Source organism: Drosophila gunungcola (genome assembly GCF_025200985.1).
Source record: "Drosophila gunungcola strain Sukarami chromosome 2R unlocalized genomic scaffold, Dgunungcola_SK_2 000006F, whole genome shotgun sequence".
Taxonomy (NCBI): Eukaryota; Metazoa; Arthropoda; class Insecta; order Diptera; family Drosophilidae; genus Drosophila; species Drosophila gunungcola.
Genome location: NW_026453168.1, coordinates 373535 through 392040, shown reverse-complemented (window position 1 = coordinate 392040; position 18506 = coordinate 373535). Strand labels below are relative to the sequence as shown.

The 18506-nt window shown below is 42.0% G+C and overlaps 6 protein-coding genes across 7 annotated transcripts; 3 read left to right on the top strand and 3 right to left on the bottom strand.

Annotated features, from left to right (window-relative positions):
- The first annotated feature begins 1672 nt into the window (after window positions 1-1672).
- On the top strand, window positions 1673-10328 carry LOC128255055 (proton-coupled amino acid transporter-like protein pathetic). 2 transcript variants are annotated; one of them, XM_052984499.1, is made up of 5 exons: window positions 1673-1913; window positions 6588-6682; window positions 7429-7663; window positions 8853-8974; window positions 9042-10328. In XM_052984499.1, the coding sequence occupies exons 2-5, from the start codon at window positions 6588-6590 to the stop codon at window positions 10000-10002; spliced, it is 1413 nt and encodes a 470-aa protein (XP_052840459.1). In that variant the 5' UTR covers window positions 1673-1913; the 3' UTR covers window positions 10003-10328. The 2 variants fall into 2 exon arrangements, with proteins under 2 accessions (XP_052840459.1, XP_052840456.1); XM_052984496.1 differs by lacking the exon at window positions 1673-1913 and adding an exon at window positions 4997-5132.
- Window positions 10329-10450: 122 nt separating this feature from the next.
- Window positions 10451-14368, bottom strand: LOC128255051 (chromatin-remodeling complex ATPase chain Iswi). The gene is made up of 7 exons (XM_052984491.1): window positions 14267-14368; window positions 14012-14161; window positions 13737-13948; window positions 13422-13676; window positions 11247-13359; window positions 11021-11181; window positions 10451-10957 (listed from the first exon to the last, which is right to left on the bottom strand). Exons 2-7 carry the CDS (start codon window positions 14057-14059, stop codon window positions 10672-10674), a joined length of 3075 nt encoding a protein of 1024 aa, XP_052840451.1. The 5' UTR covers window positions 14060-14161; window positions 14267-14368; the 3' UTR covers window positions 10451-10671.
- Window positions 14369-14974: 606 nt separating this feature from the next.
- LOC128255062 (bolA-like protein 2) lies at window positions 14975-15318 on the top strand. The gene has a single exon (XM_052984512.1). The coding sequence runs from the start codon at window positions 15054-15056 to the stop codon at window positions 15312-15314; it is 261 nt and encodes an 86-aa protein (XP_052840472.1). The 5' UTR covers window positions 14975-15053; the 3' UTR covers window positions 15315-15318.
- A 387-nt stretch (window positions 15319-15705) lies between these two features.
- Window positions 15706-16972, top strand: LOC128255056 (uncharacterized). The gene has a single exon (XM_052984500.1). It carries the CDS (start codon window positions 15709-15711, stop codon window positions 16879-16881), a length of 1173 nt encoding a protein of 390 aa, XP_052840460.1. The 5' UTR covers window positions 15706-15708; the 3' UTR covers window positions 16882-16972.
- On the bottom strand, window positions 16889-17551 carry LOC128255061 (transcription elongation factor SPT4). Its single transcript, XM_052984511.1, has 3 exons — window positions 17390-17551; window positions 17167-17329; window positions 16889-17100 (listed from the first exon to the last, which is right to left on the bottom strand). Exons 1-3 carry the CDS (start codon window positions 17456-17458, stop codon window positions 16982-16984), a joined length of 351 nt encoding a protein of 116 aa, XP_052840471.1. The 5' UTR covers window positions 17459-17551; the 3' UTR covers window positions 16889-16981.
- A 154-nt stretch (window positions 17552-17705) lies between these two features.
- On the bottom strand, window positions 17706-18496 carry LOC128255060 (uncharacterized). The gene is given in 3 exon segments (XM_052984510.1): window positions 17706-18137; window positions 18189-18347; window positions 18401-18496. Coding segments are annotated over 3 exon segments (657 nt in total). The 5' UTR covers window positions 18467-18496.
- Window positions 18497-18506: the final 10 nt, after the last annotated feature.

Genomic DNA, 18506 nt, shown 5'->3' with positions numbered 1-18506 from the left:
CACTGTCCCACTGACGCCGGCAACTAACTACCACACGGGCTTGGGCAAACAAAAACCGATCGTTGTTTCATATTTTATGGTAAGACAACAAAACTGGCTAACAAGGGGAGCTGGCTACTTGAAACAAGTCAATCACTAAACTCCATGGTCTGTCTAAAAGAGAAGCGCCCAAGGCAGCACTAAGTAATTGCTGGAGGGGAGGGGCTACACGGATGGGGGGCTGGTTGGGAGGTTCAAAGTGTCGAGCAAATTCTTGAGCTGCAAGTATATGCACCACTCGCTCCCATTTGAGGCCTAAATACAGTGCAAAAAATACAGATACAGATCAGACATTCATAATTCTATCCTATCTTGAAAATTGTTTGATATTTTACTAAATGGGTTTTTGTTATTAGATATATTAGATCAAATATAAGCAAACCTGTGATAAGTCAGGAAATAACTTTATCAAAAGAGATGGAAGTGCCCTATATAAATTAAATGTCCTATCTAATTTACTAAGTTTTGAGCATCTCAGTAGTTTTTAATTTTTTTAAGTTTTTTTGTATATACATTAGATATATTTAGTAAACTTTAATGTAATATATATATTGTATAATTAAACTTATTAACTATTAACTTTTAGTTGAAAGATAAGTTTTGCGAAACTTTATATTAAACTTCTTATATATAGGTCCAAATTTAATATTCCCATACTACAAAGAGCAGTCTTAAAAAAAACATATAAGGTTTATTTTGAACACAATTGTTACATTTTTAAGTTCGAATTTTAAAACTTAAGATTTCAGACCTATAGATGGCCAAAATGTTGTCTGTGCAGTTGCGAAGCCTTTTAAATGCAATAGATGATTGATAGTTGATCGATAGCTTTTGTAAGTTAGGCGTTTGGACGATGGCAGACAGTTTGTCTGTGAAGGATACAGGGTGGTTTAGTAATTACTTTAAAATATAAGTCATATGTAAGATGTCTGCCCCCAAAAGTATGCCTAATCCCTAGGTTTGGTGATTTTCCTGAGAGAAATGCAATAAAATAAGCTATTATGTATCTTTCTAAGCCAAACAAATCCAATTCGACAAAGTAGCGTCCACAGTCCATTGATAAGACTGCCCTAACAACAATATTTAGCACACTCACTGGGCACCCAGTTAACACGATCGATGCCTCCTCCTCTCACACGGCGTATGAGTAATGGGACGAAGGCAGACTTGTCTGGCCGCCGAATGCCCAAAGCTGAGTGATCTGTAGAAAGCACCCATACGCACAGTGGACATGGATACAAGATTTATGTGCATATGTATATGCTCACCTGGTCGACGGAGAGAGGCCGACTTCGCCCCACCTGCGTCACGGTAACGTTTATTGTCCATTGCGTTAATTGCCCGAACCGAAGCGACTTCGTCTCCGAGTTTCAGAGGGGAATATATCTGTGTGTCTGGCCGGGTTTATAGGCGCTCTGGCGACGCCGTCGCAGCAACAAATTAAAGCACAAACATTGGCTTAATATCAGTCACTAAGCGATCGTCCGCCAGTTAACAACATATCGCCAACGGGGGCCGAAATAACAAAAAAAAAAAAAAAAAGTATACGTTATAAACCCTTAAACAACGCGAGCGCGAATTTCGTAAATCCTTGCAACATAGCAGGTGTGAAAAATTAAATACTTAAACAACTAATGGCCACAAAAGTTAAATAGTGTTCAAGCGTATTGGTCTCTGTTGATTGAATCTGCAAATTCTGGCCTTAAAATCGCACCATCGAGCATATCGCTGGCTATCATTATTATTAACGCGGCTGTGTGAAAAAGTCACTTTTTCGGCATCGTCAATGTCGAGGACAAACGATTGGATCAAGCAATTATTATAATTTCTTAATAATTTTTCAAAAATTTCACACAAACCAAATCGGGCCAAAGGTAATTATTGTGCTTTGTTTGTTTACATTGTGATTTTCGTGTTTATCATCGCCTATTTTATAAGTGCACTAATTATTTATAATTAATTCCCGCACATCAAATGAGTTATCAGGCATTTATCAAATGCATGTGACGCAAAAAAAAAAAAAAAAAAATGCGCTAAAAACTGGAAAATCTTCGATCCCGGCCCCCTTCACTTTCAATTAGCCAGTCATGAGCAGAGGAAGAAGTGGGAAAATCATTGTTCTTTCCCTTTCTTTTTTTGGTGGCGGTGATAAGCGCCGAATTGGATGCCATAAAAGATTATTGGCTCAGTTTTATCTTGACAGCTACCTTACGGTTCCACTACACACGGTGCAATAAACCTGGCGTTTAGTTTGGATTCTCGAAATGGAAAAAAAGTAGTACCCCTCCACCACCCACAAGGCTGTCACTCAATTTTGGCAAGGTAGGGCATTATCACATCAGCGTTAATATTGTTATTGCCCGAAAACAAATGGGCCGAACGAACAATGATATAACGATGATATATAAGTTCAATACTACAAAACTGTCAAACTGTCCGATCAATTATGCCTGCTCAAGCTCATCCGCTTTGCATATCGAAAGTGTGAGCGATAAGGTCGAATCGAATCGAACCGATCCACCTTACCACGAGCGATCGTACGACACTGAGTTCCTTTTCCAGCCCGCAACTCCCCCTGCACAGTGAGAAAAACTAATCATCTATAATTACAAGCTTAAAATTTTATACAAGTTTTTCCAACTTTTGAAAGAATTCTTAACGGTTGGGTTCAAAGAAACAGTTCTGTATATCAAATTGAATTGGCTGAAGTCAAGTTATTATACTTTTGATAATGTACGAAACTTTAAAATGATCTTTATCTTAATAGATTGTTTACATTGATAATTTCTCGCTGTAATGGGTTTTAATGAATGGTTACTAATTTCGACAAGTTAATCAAGTTCAAAAAGACAGATCTAAGTTCCAAACTGATTTTAGACAAGCTATTCGATTAGGATACTTTCATAAACTTAAAAAAAAAATACATCTTTAAAAATGGTGATCGTAATAGATTGTTTACGGATATTTCTCTCCATAATGGGGATTAATGGATATTAATATTAAATATAAACTGTTAGTTCAAAAAGAAGGATCAAAATATTGAATTGAATTCGGTTAGAAGGCTTCCATCAAAACATACTTTAAAAAATAAGGAAATCTTATATGTACATATATATATATATAAATAAATAAATCAATTTCACATTCATAGCTATTAAAAATTAAAGTTTATACGGAAATTTCTCTCTGTAATGGGGTTTAATGAATGGTATTGACAGTCTGTCAGGACGGTCAACGGGTTTTCTTTTCGCCTCTTCTTTCGGCACGTGAAGCGAACACTCAAGCAAAACAAAAGCAGCAAAAAATGAAACAAAGCTAAAGCAAAACAAAACAGCAAACGGATAACTGGTATCAAAAAGGCAACCAAAAAGCTGTTTCGGCTTTAATGGAATGCATTGACCCAAAAGAGATCCTACTCGAAATTCCATTCAAAATATCAGCCACCAATTAAAGGTACTTAAGGCGGCTGCTCGAGAATTGGCAGGGAGAAATTCCTTTATAAGTTTTGAAAGACGGTTTATGCAATAGCCGGGAAGGTCGTTCGTTGGGATCGAGGGCTGGGGCTTATGGAAGCAGGTCAGGGTGTTATAATACTGGAGTATATGGCATCGATAAGACAATACTGGAGATAAAGATCGTGTATTGTCCAGCCATAAAATTTTATGGCGAAAGAATTTACAAGGTAACTTTTTCGATCCGATCACAACAATATCTTTGGAAAATCCTCCAGTGAATCCAGGTCATCAGCCGAAAAGTCAAACCTTCCCATCACATTTCACATTTGACGTAGCACTTTATTGGCTTGACTCACAATTAAGATTTTATAGATCAGTGTATAATTGGCAGAGTAAACATTGGAATCTGAATCTTTCGGGTTCCGTTTCGCCCATTAGGAGAAATCCCCCAAAAAGCTAAGCAGTCAGCAACTTTGGCAGGGCACGAAGGCTTTAGCCATAAACCGGATCAGTCAATAGCCTATTAGCACAATCATAAAGCCGAAATCAAAGACCATATTTTCCGATGTGATGACGCACTTGACGCAACCTTTAATTAAATCATAATGACGGAGGTGGTAAATGTAATTGGCCATAAAACTAATAAGACCCAAGTTTCGGACAGTCGAGTCTGTGATAGGCTAGAAAAGTAATCAATGCCTAAATGTCCCTGTCCCGATATGATTTAATATCGAATTGGGGTAGTGTGGGCGCGTGATGTCGTATAAGACTCGGGGCCCCCCAGTTACTGGAACCCACCCAATTAGAAGTCGATCGTAAAGATTTACCCATTCGATTTATCGATTTGTGCGCCCCAAATAAAAGTCAATCGCTTTGGGTAAACAACAGGTATAATGTGCGATCATACACAGAAATAATTAAGCCTTTTAATTTGTACAATGTTTTGACCCCAAATCGTTAACAACCTTAGTCTGTGTTTATGTAAAATTTACAAGGAATTCTCAATGCCACAGAGTTAAATTTTATTCTCTTTATGTAATAAACTAAAGCAATAGTACAGTGAGCATTACTGACCACTAATCTAATCGAGCCACATGACTATATTGATAATTATAACACGCTCCGCCACTATTAGAAGTCATTTAAACGAATTTATTTAATTCCTTAGATCGTAATTTCCCATCGAGAGTCTAAGGTTCTCAACGAAAGTAATTACTTATTCGAAATTTATTGAATCAATACAAAGAGTCACTATATCAATGGTGAGTTCTCCCTGGTCAGTAAATCAGTTAAGTCTTGTCTTTCGTTCGGTTACATTCGGATCGATTCGGGTTCGGGGACGATAATGTTATCAATTTATAATTGATTTTAAAGGTAGCTTTGAGCATTTTGTTTTTATTAGCCGTGAATGTTGTTGTTTATTGATTATTGTTACCTGTCTTGCTTTAAGTCGTTATCACTTCTGGACATTATTATTTCGACGTTTTCCGACACTTTTTGGCGCCGTAACCCCCTAAAACCAGAACCCACACCCACTTTGTTTGTTAACCGATCGTTCAGTTGCTTTTGGCCAGAGGGCGCGTTCGGTCCTCCTTCTTTGCTCGAAAACTCTTCCGATCGTGATATCCTAGCTGAAGAGTAAGTTACCGGAAATGTAAAGCTACGTGTATTTATCGCGCCCCCCAAATAAGTCAAGGAATTACGAGTTTTTTGAGTTAACAAAAATAACCTGTTGTTCAATTATATTAATTACACATCTCAGAACAAGATTTTGTCAAAACTTCATGACTAAAAAGCTTTTCGTTTTGCATCCAAATGCATTAATTATTTAAAGTATAAGTTCAACTTTATAAATACAGCAGGAGAAAATGAAAACGATGGCGGTGAAATTTTTAGAGTAAATACTGGCACAATTTAGATAACTTTCCATGGCTCTAAGACTTTATGATCGATCGATGTTAACGGAACGAAAGATACAAATCCTAGTAAAATCTTATTTGAATACGTTTGTGTCAAGATATATGTTCTATGTATTATTTTCATAAAAAGTCATAGTAAACATATTAAAGCATACCTACTTTTGAATGATAAATTGTAGTTTGTTAATGAAATCAAAAACCAACAATCTTTTTCATGCAAATTTCAACTTAAACTTTATTAACTTTCGGTTGGAAGATGTTTCTGTAGCCAACGAAATATGATATCAAAAGAATAATTTATTAATTTATTTAAATATGCCAAAATTTATTTAAAATCGTTTAATTTTTTAACAACGCTATTTGAGATTTTTACACTGTTTAGTCTCTTTAGCTCAATAACTCGAACTATTCAAGATATTTTTCTTTTTTCAAAATTAGTCTTGCAATATCAATATTTTCTGCAGTTTTAGCCAATAAATCCAGCACGTGCCCCTTTGATTTATAGTTATTATATAGCGACAGGCATACAATTTCCCCGCCCTCAATAACATCATAATTTATTTCGCAATACCATAATTGATTCATAAATTTTAATAGAAGAGGGTGCGCGACTCGTAAATAATGCTTTATGACGACTGAGCTAATCTATGGGTTCAAAGAACATGGTTAAATTGCCGGGATAAGTGGACCCGCTGCCGCAAAGAATTTTAGATATAGCTCACATGAATGAATCAACTCAATAGGAAAAAAAAAAGTAGGTGGTGACTACTATATGGACGCTGATTTAGGGTCCGCTTTACGGCCGTAGTCAAAGGAATTACAAGCGTTTTTAGAGCACCATAAAGCTGAATTTTATGAACGAAGTGCGATTGTTGTTTACTTGCTCGACCCCACCCTCCGGCTCCGTTCTTAGCCATTTCCGATAACGATCGGGCAGTATCTGAAATCTCTTTGGTAAGGCAATTCTAATACTCGAATGTTTCCAAACGTCGATAAGATATGCCTGGCTTGTGCCTAGCAACCCTTGAGCGGATTAACCCAAGCCTTAAATGGCCAACGAAAGCGAATCTCGTGCTTCCTCTCTGCGATAAAACACTGTTCGTGCGCGCTCAATCAACCAAAATGTTTTAATTCCATTTAATGACAATCGATCCTGGTTTATTTTCGCTTTCAGATGGCAGATAATGCGGGATTTACCCCATCGGCGCCGGGCGAGAACCCGCCCCCGTACACCAGCTCAGTGGCCACATTGAATGACTTCAGCTCGAAGTGAGTAACCCAGATTTTCTGCATTAAAAGAAAAATGCTTTAAAACTGTTTAAATTAAGTAAAATTGAGAGACTTCAATTCAAAGTTTTTTTTTTCTGAGTTCCATTTTTTCGCCTTCATGGTAAGCTTATAGTAGGTTTAAAAGTATAATATGTTATACATATACGAGCTTAAAACCTATTAGCTTATCATGAGGAAGAGTATTGAAGTATTTAAACAACACATTAATCGAAGTTTTTGCATGAAATCGGGGTCATGTTTATCGTTGGTTATAATAACATTTATATAACACAACATTAATTTAATAACTTAAGTTCAAAAACCATCCAATCATAATCCACAAAACAAGTCCCAAGATTATATTTAAAAGTGTATTAAAACATACCAAATAGACAACATTTTTTTTTGCTAAAGGCTATATTTCAAGCTTTAATTTTGTACTTAAATTAAGACTCTTTTAAATGGACAAAAATTTTAAAAGTCCAAAAAACAAAATAGGTATTTCCATTTAAAAAAATTTGCTTTTCCCAAGTCTGATATTTATATGGTCCAGATCAAAAAAAAAAACATAACTCTCAACATTTAACATTAAAACTTGATAATACGTATAAGTGATATAATGCGTATGATTGATAAAATGCGTATGAGTGATAAAATTAAGATTTAAAACGCATTCTGCTTAAAATTTGCATAGAATTTTGGTTATGATTAAATGACATAACAACACTTTCCTTTTTTCCCTTCAGATCCAACTTGACGGAGAAGAACCAACAGTCCCTAGCGGAGGATCCCTACGATCCGTTCGAGAACCGAGATCCCAATGGAGCCAGTGCCGGCGGCGCCTTGTCGCACTTGCTCAAGAGTTCACTGGGCACTGGAATCCTGGCCATGCCCATGGCCTTTCACAACGCCGGCTTGGCTTTTGGCATGGCCATGACGCTGATCGTCGGATTCCTCTGCACCCACTGCGTACATATTTTGGTAAGCCAAATGGTTAAGATTTTAGCACCTGATTTAGCACTGTTGACTCAAGCAGTTATAGCTGCCAATAGATAGACAGCAGTCAGAGCAACTGACGTAGCTTTCCGGGGTATTAAGTAGTTCAAGGTGCCGAATCGATGGCCAGTGGAGGGTCCAGGGCCCAGATAAGCACTGCACGCTTTTGGAATCGCAGTCTGGCCACCACTCGTCCTTATCGGCGGAGATACAGTGTGCGATTGCTAAACTTTAGTTGCTTTCATTTATGATCAAGTATTTCCGATCTTCGCAAATTCACCAAGACGTAATTACCCAGAACTAGACGCACTCGAGTCTCCAGACATCGCAGGAAACGCATGCCAAACATTGCATAAATCAACCAAAGGTTTCTTAGAATGGCCAAGTCACCGATTATACCTCATCGGTCATATATATAAATAATAAAGCAATCGAGTCAGCAGATTTATGGCGTTCAGATTTGGACAGTCATTTTGGACTTTTCCCAAACACTTTTTCAAGCGCCTAGCACTACGATCAATTAGATTTACTATTTGAGTTTAAGATAGTAGAGCGAGTATATAATAAATTCGTTGTTAAAAATGATTTGGATGAGATAACCATCTACTAAGTACTCGTACATTAGTTTCAAGTGCTTAGCGTTTACTTAATATACGATTCAAAAGCTGATATTAAAAAAGTAGCGCAAAATGTAAAAAGATTCTAAAAAATCAACTAATTAAAAGCAATGTATATGAAATAACAGTTTGTTAATTGAACAATTTTAATACTAACTTCGTAACATGATTGCACAACGTTAATAAGTGACTGATATATTTATTAATTAAAAAATAATCAGAGTCTGTTTTTTTGAAGGAATGTATCTAGTTTATACAGTAGACATGTCTGGAAACAAATTACAGGGATATTTTATGAATAAAAATGTCTATTGAAATTTCAAATACGTTTTTGAAAATATAATTTAAATGTATAAAATTAAACTAGATGAGCAGATGTTTTGTAGTAACATTTATTTTCTTTTATTTTAAAAAACCGTTTAACAGCAATTTTAAATTAATCATTTTTAATGATTTCTAACTATAAAATGTCATAGACCAATATAACTTGTAGTTTGTACCCATATGAGTGGGTAAGCTTTTTATCTTCTAATGGTTTTGCTTACCTTACCTTACAGGTGAAGACTTCGCATAACATTTGCCGGGAGGCCAGGGTTACATCTTTGGGATTCGCTGAAACGGCGGAGAAGGTCTTCGAGTACGGGCCAAAGGGAATGCGTCCCTACTCAAACTTTGCCAAGTGAGTAGGGCCTAGTGACGATCCGGATAGTGGACCTTTATGAATGTCCTCCTCCTCATTTTTTCAGGCAATTCGTGGACATCGGCCTGATGGCCACATACTATGCGGCTGCATGTGTGTATATCGTTTTTATTGCGACATCTTTCCACGATGTCATTAACTACGATTGCGGCATCAACTGGGATGTGCGCATCTACATAGCCATCACCGTGATTCCCTGCCTGCTGATCGGCCAGATCCGTCACCTCAAGTGGCTGGTGCCGTTCTCGATGATGGCCAACATCTTCATCGTTGTGACCTTTGCCATTACGCTGTACTACATGTTCGATCAGCCACTGGTCTACTCCAACAAGCCGCTGATCGCCAATGCTGCAGACATTCCGCTCTTCTTCGCCACCGTGATCTTCGCCATGGAGGGCATCGGCGCTGTGATGCCCGTGGAGAACTCGATGAGGAAGCCGCAGCACTTCCTGGGATGTCCCGGTGTCCTCAACACGGCCATGATCACTGTGGTCTCGCTCTACGCCATCATCGGATTCTTCGGCTATGTGAGATTCGGCGACGAAGTGCGCGGCAGCATCACTCTCAATCTGCCCGAGGGAGCCTGGTTGGGAGACACGGCCAAGCTCCTGATGGCCGTGGCCATCCTCTTCACCTTCGGACTGCAGTTCTATGTGCCCAACGAAATCCTCTGGCGCAAGATCGGTCACAAGTTCAGCCCCGAAAAGCAAAATATTACGCAGATCCTGCTGCGCAGTGGTATTATTCTGGTCATCGGTGGTGTGGCTGCTGCCATTCCCAATCTGGAACCATTCATCAGTTTGGTGGGTGCCGTGTTCTTCTCGCTGCTGGGCATCTTTGTGCCCAGCTTCGTGGAGACCGTCTATCTGTGGCCCGATCGCCTGGGCGTGTGCAAGTGGAAGCTGGCGAAGAACATCTTCCTGGGCGTGTTCTCCATCCTGGCGCTGGTTGCCGGCGCCGTGGCCAGCATCAACGAGATCATCGAAATGTACAGCGACGACGATTAGGGTTTCCAGGTGTTCAGCCTTAAACAAGACATGTAGTATTACATTAGATGCAGGTAGCTTCCCCCCCCAAGGAAGTATAAGTTCGAAGAGCAGGCAAAGCCCACATCCACATCCACATCCAGATCTGACCCAACTTACGGCCATGTTGAACATGGTCAGGCGGCTCGGATGCCCAATTGCCGATGCCGTTGACTGCATGAACAAGATGATATTAAGTTTAAGTGCCCTGTTACACAAACTAAGCTGCAATTCATAGAATTTATAAATGTTATTATGTTAAGTTGCTCAGCATTCCAAACGATAAAGAGAAACAGTACGAAAATACAGCTTGCCATTGTTTTCTTTCGGGTATCCATTTTGGCAAACGGTAGTAAAATCACCATGGCTGAGTTGCAATATATGTATTAATATAATGATTAAAAACTTAGAACAAAGTACAATTACTTGGAATAGAATACAGCGGCACGCAATAATAAGATAAGTGGATGTGTAGGCGGGGGTGTGTGTTTGAAAGTTATTCTGAGGGATGATAGGGGCCAAACGCTTCCGATGTGAACTATTAACTAGGTATCTATGTCGAGTGAAATATGTTTAAGTAATCGCTTGTCTTAACTATTTAACTGCCTAATGCTGAGTGCGGAGCCGAATCTCATGTCAATGGTTGCCTCTCTACTTCTTCTTCTTCTTCGAGTTGGAACTGGTGGCCACCACCTCGCTCTTCCGCTTTTGATTGGCCTTCGGTTGCGGTGCGGGCGCTGGAGTATTGGAGCTGGCACTTCCACTGCCCGCGGATCCGCTGCCCTTGGGTGCCTTTTTCTTCTTCTCGGCGCGCTCCTTCTCCTCCAGTTCGATGTTCTCACGCTCGATGAGAGTGATCAATGTGTTGCAACGACGCTGCAGCTCCAGAGCTGTTCGAGACTTGATGAACCAGTCGAAACGGAACTGGGGAGAAGCTCTGTGGGAGCATTGAAGGTATAAATATAAATAGTTATATCTATCAATAAAGATTTGTCCTTACCTTATGGCCGCTCTCAGCTCCTCGTAGACATTCTCCTTGTCAAAGCCCAACTTGTGCAGCATGCAAACCAGAAAACGATCTTCGATTTCTGTGTAATTCTTGCCCTTATTATTGCCATATTGCAAGCGCAACTGATGGAAGGGAGCGCGATAACGCGACATCTTTATGGGGAAGAATAGCCAATAAATAAAGGAATTGATATTATTGTAACCAAATAAAAACCAACCTTTTGGTCCAAAGCCTTCTTAATTGAAAGTCGCCGTTGAATCTTGCCCTCTCCACGCTCAATCTGTCCCATAATTCGCTCAATATCCTGCAACTCAGTGCAACGCTCCCAGAACACAGCATTGTACTCGATAACCTCCTCCGGTGTCTTGCCCTCCACGTCCTTTGCAATGTTGTCGATGTCATCCCGACCGTACTTCTCGTTGGCCTTGATGAACTGATTGAAGTCGCGCTTGGTCCAGGCAGTGAAGCCTTGCGAGAGCAGGTTCTCCTTCTCCTGGATCTCATCCTCGCTGAGCGGCTCCGCTTCATCGATCTTGCGTTGCTCCTCACGCTGTACCTTGGTTGCCTCCGATCCCAACTCCGTGTTCTTGGGCACCTTGTAGCCGACGGTCTTTCGGAAGTAGTAGATCTCCTGGTCGAGCAGCTCAAAAAGACGGGGCGGGAAGAACTGGAAGTCCTGGACGATGGGCTGCTTGGGTGGGCGGGGAGCCTTCGGCGCCTTGGGCTCGGAAACGCGAAGCGCCTCTCGAAAATAGGCATCTACGGCATAGTTGGCCTTGCGCTCACGCTTCGGCGGTTCTATCCAGTTACCCAGGGCATTGAGTTTCTGCTTCTCGCGCCAGTCCTCGCCCTCGAATTGGTAGACGGAGGAAGTGCCTGCCTCGCCGTTTGTGTCCATTGTGAAGGTGCGCAGCGAACTCTCGCCCAGACTGTCCAGCGTTGCATTCTGTTCGGCCGTCTTGGCCTCACCACGCTCCAGGATCACGTCTATGTCCTCGTCTGTAATGTCGGTCTCCTTCGAACTGAAAACTTGGTTAGCTCCGAAACGGATAATGTTAAGCATTTCATCCTTGTTCAACTGAGAGCGGTTGTCGACCAATCGACCGCCCTGAATGACCATCTTGTCGAGGCGCAGCTTCACCTCGGCCCTCTCCACGATCTTCTCCTCCACGGTGCTTTCGGTGATCAGGCGGAAAACTCGTACTTGCTTCTTTTGACCAATGCGATGAGCACGATCCATAGCCTGCAAATCCATTTGGGGATTCCAGTCCGAGTCGTAGATGATGACCACATCAGCGGTGGCCAAGTTGATACCCAAACCGCCTGCTCGAGTGGACAACATGAAGAGGAACTTGGCGCTGTTGTCCATGTTGAACTCCTGGATCTGCCGGTTACGGTCTTCGTGTGGCGTTTGGCCGTCCAGCCGACAGTAGTTGTAGTTGCGCCAATGGCAGTAATCCTCCAGGATGTCCAGCATTCTCGTCATCTGCGAGAATATCAGCACACGCGACCCCTGCTCCTGTAACTTGGGCAGCAGCTTGTCCAGAATGGCCATCTTGCCGGAGTTGTACACCAAATGGGTGTCCGTGGTGTACGGTGGTCCTGGCTCGGCGCCATCGAACAGATACGGGTGGTTGGTGCACTTGCGCAGCTGCATAAGGATGTTCTGCAGGCGCATCTTCTCCACCTTGCCGGCGCCATTCACAACATCTATGTCTTTGAGCAGCACCTTCGTGTACCAGTCGCGTTGCATCTTGGACAGACCAACAAATATCTTCATTTCCTTCTTGGGCTTCAGGCGCTTTTCCACTTCAGCCTTGAGTCGACGCAGCAGGAAAGGCTTCAGAACGGCGTGCAAACGCGTGATCAGCGCATCGTCACCCAGGCAAGTGTTTGTGTTGAACCACTCGTCAAAGTCCTCCGACGAGTTGAAAACATCGGGCAGCAGGAAATTGAGAAGAGCCCACAGCTCGTGGAGATTATTCTGCAGCGGAGTACCCGTGATAAGCAGGCGGTTGGCGGTCTTGAACTCACGAAGGATCTCCGACAGCTTTGATTTCTCGTTCTTAATACGATGGGCCTCGTCGATGACCAGATATCGCCAGTTGAACTTCTTGAAAACAGACTTTTCGCGGATACACATTTCGTAGGAGGTGACGCAAACATCCCACTCTCCCGGCATGAGCACATCCCGAATGAAGGTGTTGCGCGTGTCCTGGTCGCCAATCAGGCAGACGGCTCTTAGCGAGGGACACCATTTCTTGAACTCATTCACCCAATTCTGCAGCGTAGACTTGGGCACGATGACGATGTGGGGGCCAGCTTGGTTTCTGCAGGAACATTTAAAAAATAAGTAATATTCTTAAAGGCAATAATAGCTGCAGAAACCCACTTGAAATGCTTGAGGTAGCCTAGGAGGGAAATAGTCTGAAGGGTCTTGCCCAGACCCATTTCATCGGCCAAAATTCCGTTAATGCCATTCTCGTACAGCGAAATCATCCAGTTGAGACCGCGGACCTGATAGTCACGCATCTCACCCCCTTTAATGTAGGCGGGTGAGGCATCAAAGCGGAAGATCTCTTTGGTGGCCGAGTCCTCCGCGAGGAGCTCCTCATCCTCCTCCTGCTCCGTTTTGCGGTGCCGATGGCTAATTTTAACAAGGAAAGTAATGAGTAAAAGGAGGTGGGTTTTGACGAGCATTACTCACTCGGCCACATCCTTTTCCTTGTCCTTAATCTTTTTGGGCCTGCCCTTGGGCTTTGTGGGACTCTTAGCGCTGTTGGTCATGAAATGGGTGAAGATCTCCGTTTGCTTTAGCAGGAAATCGAAGCGCCTGCTGCGATCCGCCTCGATTTTGTTGTCGAACTCGGCCTCCTTTTCGCCGGATGAACTGGTGGCCGCATCCGAAGTTGTCTCATTCTGTAAGAGACCGGGGTAAATGTATAGACTTTTCGGTGCCAGTTCCCTTTAAATTTCACTTACCGAGTTCTCCTCCGTTGCCTCCACGGCGGCGGTTTCTGTTTTGGACATAATTGCAATGCCGGTGTCTGTCTCTCAAGTAGGATTCAGTTTTTCCACAATTTTTGCACTGGACAATGTGGCGTGATTCTTTCTTCCGCCCTCGAATTCGTACTGAAAACCGTAAGCCCAAATAGTTAGTAACGAGTTCAGAACAAGTTAAAGTACAAATTACACAAAACAAATCAAGTTTTGCTTTAACAAAAAGTAAATAATTACATGCGATTTTTTTTTAATGAATGGTGGGAAAACTGCGCGTGCTATCGCAAGAGTGTACGATGAATGCGCGAAGTTGGCTGCGTCAGAGGAGCAGGCGCCAAGATACCGATTAGCTATCGATAGTTTTGTGCGGCAGTGGTAGCTCACTTTATAAAGAGTGGCAGCACAAGCTATTTTCCGTTGTTTTTATTTGGAAAACTGATATGCTGTTTATTTAATTTAAGTTTAATTAGTGATGTAAAGTTAAGTGGACAACGCGTATGATCACTGATCATGATTCTTCCGTTATGATCTGCAAAAAAAGATTTTTGATTTTGATGCTCAGCGAAAAGAAAATTTTTGTGGCTTCACTGGTCCAGATTTTGCTTTCACCTGTTAATCAAATAGCCACTTTGTCTTTCTTAAAAATACAAAAATATATTTGTACGTACACTTGTCTATTTAAGTTTGGTTTAATAACCACAGTCAGCTGTTTTTGGCGCGAAACAATTCGATGCCGATAGGTTCCAAGCCGACCATTTTTACGGCGGCTGCATGTATTATAAGCGTTCAGCAGAATGTTTTTAAAACTATGGATGCTGGGTCTATAAATTGGATCGAAACATGGAAGCTTTTGAAAATTTAAGTCGAATTTATAATAGCATTGCAATATACAATAGTGTGACCAAACACTGGTGCTGAGAAAATACCAATTACCGGCATCCAAAGAACAAACATTTAGCCGAACCCCAAAACGTCCACACTGCCCAAGCTAAGCACCTCGTTTTGTTTAAAAAATCCATCCAAAATGAGTAAATACGATTCTAAATACCTCGAAGACAAGCTTAAAAAGGAATTGGAGGCGGACTACGTGAGTGTGACGGACGAATCGGACGGTTGTGGCGGCAAATTCAGCGCAATCATCGTGACATCAGCCTTTAACGGCAAAACCCTGTTGCAAAAACATAGATTAGTCAACTCGACGCTGGCCGAAGAACTGAAAGAAATCCATGCATTCTCACAGAAATCGTACACGCTCGAAGAGTGGGAGAAAGTGAAAGCCCAATAGTAACACCAAAAACTACAATAACACAAACACCATCAGATATACATACAACAACAATCACAAGCCGCAATAACCTGTTGTTCGTTTGCTTGTAGTTGAGCTTTAGCGTGTGACGACGCGATCAAAGAAACGAAAACCCGAAAAAACGCCAGTCGAACAAAGAAAGTGAAAGGGAAAGCACAGGAATCGGCACTCAGCTTTGTGGAGTTACCAAATTAACAACGCAAATGATCCGCTAAATGCATACGTTACATAAAACAAACACCTATTAAAGTTTAAGTACTCGCGAGAGGCCAAAGGCATTAGCATAACAATTCAAGAAAAAAAACTGATTAACCGATAAAGCAATAACTTTGGAATACACAAGCGAGATCACCGCGATCAACAACAAACAACGATGCTTAAGTTCCAGGTCCATTCTCCGGGCAAGGTCATCCTCCATGGGGAGCACGCAGTGGTCTACCATCGCCCTGCACTCGCCGCCGTTGTGGGATTGGGCACCACTTTGAGATTACGTCAGTTGGACACCAGCCAGGTGGCAAGCTTTCAATTGGAGGCACTCAACTGCACCCTGGAGATCCAGTTGCCGGAGTTTAATGACTTTCTGGCCGACTTCAGGAGCAAGTATCCTTCAGACAGCACAGCCAAACTACTAGAGGCAGTCCGTGCCGAGGTATCCAAACAGCTAGAACGTTCTGGAGGCGGTGCACCCAAGCAGCATACCCAGCGGGCCTTTGTTTCCATCTACTATCTGCTGGCCGGCGCTGTACTCTCCGCGCCAGGCGATCCGAAAATGACACTACAAACCGGTTTCCAGGTGCAGGTAGACAGCCAGTTGAACGTCGGCGCCGGTTTGGGAAGTTCCGCCTCTTTTGGTGCAGCCTTAGCCACAAGTTTTCTCATTTTGGCCGGACACTTTGATAGAGACAGCTACATGATGGAGGAAAACCAGGCTTTGATCTCAACCTGGGCCTTCGAATCGGAGCGGGTTAATCACGGCACTCCCTCGGGTCTGGACAACACAGTGTGCACATATGGAGGAATGCTGCGGTATGTCAAGGGTCAGGGCTTCCAGTCGCTGCACATCCAAAAGCCTCTGAACATCCTGCTGGTGGACAGTCGTGTGAGTCGCAGCACCGCGGATATTGTAGCCAAGGTGCGTCATCTGGGCGAGGCTTTCCCGCAGCTCATAGAGGCCATTTGGCAGGCTTGCGAGGAGCTGGTCACTGCCGCCGTTCCGCTCTACGAGAGCTTTGGCAATGCCCAGGACGACAGCGCCAAATTCGAGAAGCTGGAGCGCCTATTCCAAATCAACAACGATCTGCTTAAGGCCATAGGTGTGTCGCATCCCAAGCTGGAGCAGATCTTCACCATCGCCTTCAAGCGGGGTTTCTTCTCGAAGCTGACGGGCGCCGGTGCCGGTGGCTATGTGATCGTCTTGCTGCCTGAGAACTACGAGTGCAACGAGGTCTACTGGAAGCTCAAGGAGGAACTGGAATCGGCGGGATTCGGTGTTCATGTGACGACTGCCGGTGGTGAGGGATTGCGCGTTAGTTCACTGGATGACTGATGCGATCTCGGTTTTGTATTGCTACTGTATGTATTCGTGGTTTTTGTTATAACTTAAAAATAAAGATTTATACATGTATTTTTTACTGCAATGCGGTGGCTTAGCGCTGGCTTCTATCTCGGGTTTTGTAGACAATGCCACGGTTCTTCATGTCCCGTAAAGTGGACTGCGGCAGAGTTCCGGACACGGAGATGGCGTAGATGCCACGGGTGAAGCGTGCTGAAGGAAATTTAAATCAAATTTAGTGAGGGGAGCCATGTGGAATCCTACTTATGAAGACCTTACCCAATCGCTGCCACTTTGCCACCCAGGAGTCGGTTGGCGTGGTCAATGCAATGATTCCGTCAAAGTTGTTGCTTGTATGATCGTACACATTGTCCTTGTTGTTCTTCATCCGCAGGAATTCTTCGCAGTTTTCGCAGCCATCAGTCTCAAATTGATCAAAACTCTGAAGGCGGAAAATGGGTCCGATTAAAAAGTGCCGGATCACCGGTAAGAAATTACTTACTTTTACCAGGGAGCAAACGAGGCAGGCGCGCAGGCCTCGCAGATCCTTGGGTATCGCGTCAAAGGCCATAGTTATTTATTAAATAATTGTTTTAAAACTACAAAATTAAGTGTAAAACCAAGCCACGACACAAAAATTAGAGTGACCAAGTGTTATGTATATTTTTACCCGAAATGTTATCGATTAATATCGGTCACAGCCGACAAAATTTTCAAAAAGGATTTAAGTTCAAACTAAAGAAGTAACTATACGTATGCTTTATAAAACAAACAGATTAAGTTAAGTTCAGATAAAATCTTAAAGTTCCATATGCTTTTCAAACGAAAACAATCGACTTTGCTTGTGGTTTTGTCCTTCTGTTCTTGTGATAATCCTCGAACACTTCGAAAAAGATTAAAACCACACCCCAATGTTTCTCCGGCTTAGCACCTGAAAAATTAAATGCAATTTTGTAATCAAGCTGAGGCAGTGCCGGCAAGGACACCAAATCCAAATGAAAATCACGCGCAAACAAGTGACCCTAAAAATATTGGTTCATTTAAAATGAGTTCTCAGCGAAACTAAAACGTACCGTTAATGGGCAGCTGTGGTTAAGATTAGTCAACGCTAAAATATGGTTAATAGTGAATTTTTCCAAAAAGTTCTGTTGGGTTTTTCTCTTTAGCAGTTGGCATATATCAATCTTAATTTTGATGAGAAATGGTTTATATAAATATGAAGAATCCTTGTAGAAAACATCTACGGTCATCTAAAAACATTAAAAATGGATTAAGTGCATTGGAATATTGCATATACTTACTTTAATATCCGTTAAAATGTCATTAATGTCACAATCCATGTTCAAAACTGATCTAGTCCAGCTTATTGGCTTTAAAACACAAGAAACATTGCTAAAATAGTCCTTATTAGCTAAGCATTCACTTTTCTTAATTTTGTAATAGGCTTCGTTGGAAAACGACTAAAACAAACAAATCGTTAAGGCTGAGCAAACTTTCGGGCTTAAAAACGTACAACTGTGTGCGCTAGGCATAATAAAACGCCCAAATATATATGCGCAACATCAATACACTTTCCCATCTTCGGCGCAAATGAAAATGAGTCTTCCAAATCGACCTAA